Genomic DNA, 2,781 nt, shown 5'->3' on the forward strand with positions numbered 1-2,781 from the left:
ACACACACACACACACACACACACACACACACACACACACACACATATACACACACACACGCACAGTACAGTGTATAAGTCGGTTGGTCTCCCATTGTGTCTGCTGGCCATTGTTGGTTTTTCTATTCTTGTTGTTTTGCTGTGTTCTTGTTAGTGACCCTGGCCTGACTGCTCGTTATACAGTAGAATATCAGTCTAGCAGGAGCAGGGCTCTTTATTCATCTTACTTATAGAATGGTCGTTCTTGAAATGCAGTTACTTTTGAGCATGGTATTTTGGAAAAAATGTACTTACATTTTCTGGATTTTTAATTTCTATCTGTTTGGTTTCATTTTCTGATTCTAAATCAACTAATATACTGTAGCAGCATAATGACTTTAAATATGTTTTTTTACCATTATGATAACATTGTACCAGCAGTAGGAGAAGGAACACCAATTACAAATCTAAGGTCATTAATTCTTTACAAATTGTTAACTAAACTGATTATTTTGCTCACAATGTGATTTCTCTTCATTTAAATTGAGTAACGCCAATGACACTTTGTATTTTGACACACCAAATTATTGATGGAATCTTCAAATTTATGGCATAATTAAAAGGTGTGATTAGTTATTTGTTTAATTTAATATAGGCCCCTCCCCCGATAACAGTTTGCCACTGGAGGGAATAATCAAGGTCCTTGTATATCTTTGCAATGATTGATTTTCAAGACGATAACACCAATGACATAAAACATATTATATTTGTAAAAAAAATAATACAGATTTGAATAGCCTTATTTGTTTTTGTTGATCTATACAATGTATTAAATACTTTTGTTTACTTTCTAGCATTCAAAATCATAGATAGATATCTCTGAATCCCCAAAACATGTCACTACAACTCTACTCATCACTACTGGGACAAGCCAATTTGCTTACACTAAGTACTTTAAACAATGCATCGTTTTGCAGTATTAAGCATTATCTTTTGTCACTGTTATAAACAGTTCAATATAAACAAAAACATGAATGATGTGTAACTATTTGTCATTTTAAAGTGTTTTTCGTGGTTGCAAAGGTGAGGGATGCAAATGCCRCCGCAATTCAAGAACGACCCAGAACCCTAATGGCTGATAAACAGGACTTGGTCTCTGCTAACTCATTTCACATAGATGGCATCTAAACTCAGCGTACGTGTGAGGGGAGGGTGGGGGTGAAGGGCTTCATGGTGTGTGCGTGTGTGTTTGTATGTGTCTGTGATTAGAGGAGGAGGGACGCATCGGCAGGCGAACCGCAGCACCCTCGCTGTGCTGTAGCGGCGTCAGGGTCTGCTGGTACATAGGGGCGTGCACACACCCCAGGAAGCCAAACCAAGCACCTCTCCACTCCGAATAGAACACAAGTAAAGCACACCGTCCGTGACACACAGCCGAGACACTTATTTACAACCCACCATTAATCACAACAACCTCTTACCGCTGCTGCTGGTTGCCAAGTGCATACTCGTTAAGTCTCCCAGACTTCCAGTTGATTATCAATACCATGGCCTTGTTCATTCAGGACGGTTCAGGTTTCAGAGTACTGAGCATTGCAGCTAGAAATGTTGTCTCCGGTATGCATGTGAAGATAGACTAAAGGGGCACATACACTACATGACCAAAAGTATGTGGACACCTGCTTGTTGAACATCTCATTCCAAAAGCATGGGCATTAATATGGAGTTGGTCCCCCCTTTGCTGTTATAACAGCCTCCACTCTTCTGGGAGTGGAGCTTTCCACTAGATGTTGGAACATTGCTATGGGGACTTGCTTCCATTCAGTCACAAGAGCATTAGTGAGGTTGGGCACTGATGTTGGGAGATTAAGCCTGGCTCACAGTCGGTGTTCCAATTCATCCCAAAGGTGTTTGATGGGGTTGAGGTCAGGGCTCTGTGCAGACCAGTCAAGTTCTTCCACACCGATCTCGACAAACGATTTCTGTATGGGACTTGCTTTGTGCACGGGGACATTGTCATGCTGAAACAGAAATGGGCCTTCCTCAAACTGTTGCCACAAGTTGGAAGCACAGAATCTTCTAGAATGTCATGGTATGCTGTAGTGTTAAGATTTCCCTTCACTGGAACTAAGGGGCCTAGCCTGAACCATGAAAAAGAGCCCCATTATTCCTCCTTCACCAAACTTTATAGTTGGCACTATGCATTGGGGCAGGTAGCGTTCTTCTGGCATCCGCCAAACTCAGATTCGTCCACCGGGCTACCAGATGGTTAAGCGCGATTCATCACTTCAGAGAACGTGTTTCCCCTGCTCCAGAGGCAACAAAATAGTGAATGTGCTTGTATTTAACTTTACTTGTGCGTGTACTTTATTTGTTCATTTGTATCCAACATTTCCTTTCTGTTGCACTGATTGTATAGTAGGATATGTGTGTGCTGTATGATCCTCAGAGTGGTGGTGGTTTGTATTTCTCCAGGGGCGAGGTGCGTTCACATTAGTATGCTGTCTCTTGGAGGAGAGAGAGAGAAATGGAGGGAGAGGGAGGGTGAGGGGGTCGGTGGCAACGTGTCCAAACATTCAATCCAGCTCCAAATTGGTGAACAGGTGCTGATAATAAGCAAACATTGATTGTAAACAAAGGTGGGGCTATAATTGGTAGACTGCAGGGAGAGGAGCTCTAGGTCTCAGTCCACTGGTCAGCACAGCACAGGGTGGGAGGGGCAGGAGCAGGGGAGGAGCTAGTACAAACAACAGGGAAACTAGGATCTTATTCAGTTCTATACCTGGAGGACATTTGTTCCTG

At 42.5% G+C, this 2,781-nt stretch overlaps 1 protein-coding gene across 1 annotated transcript in view; it reads left to right on the forward strand.

Moving 5' to 3' along the window:
* Nucleotides 1-2,781, forward strand: part of sdk2b (sidekick cell adhesion molecule 2b) — a 152,956-nt gene that overhangs the window by 69,036 nt on the left and 81,139 nt on the right. The window contains exon 9 of the mRNA XM_070445038.1: nucleotides 1,249-1,318. Coding sequence (XP_070301139.1) covers nucleotides 1,249-1,318 — 70 coding nt within the window. The remainder of the gene's footprint in view (nucleotides 1-1,248; nucleotides 1,319-2,781) is intronic.

The sequence above is a fragment of the Salvelinus sp. IW2-2015 genome, linkage group LG8, assembly GCF_002910315.2.
Source record: "Salvelinus sp. IW2-2015 linkage group LG8, ASM291031v2, whole genome shotgun sequence".
Lineage (NCBI taxonomy): Eukaryota > Metazoa > Chordata > Actinopteri > Salmoniformes > Salmonidae > Salvelinus > Salvelinus sp. IW2-2015.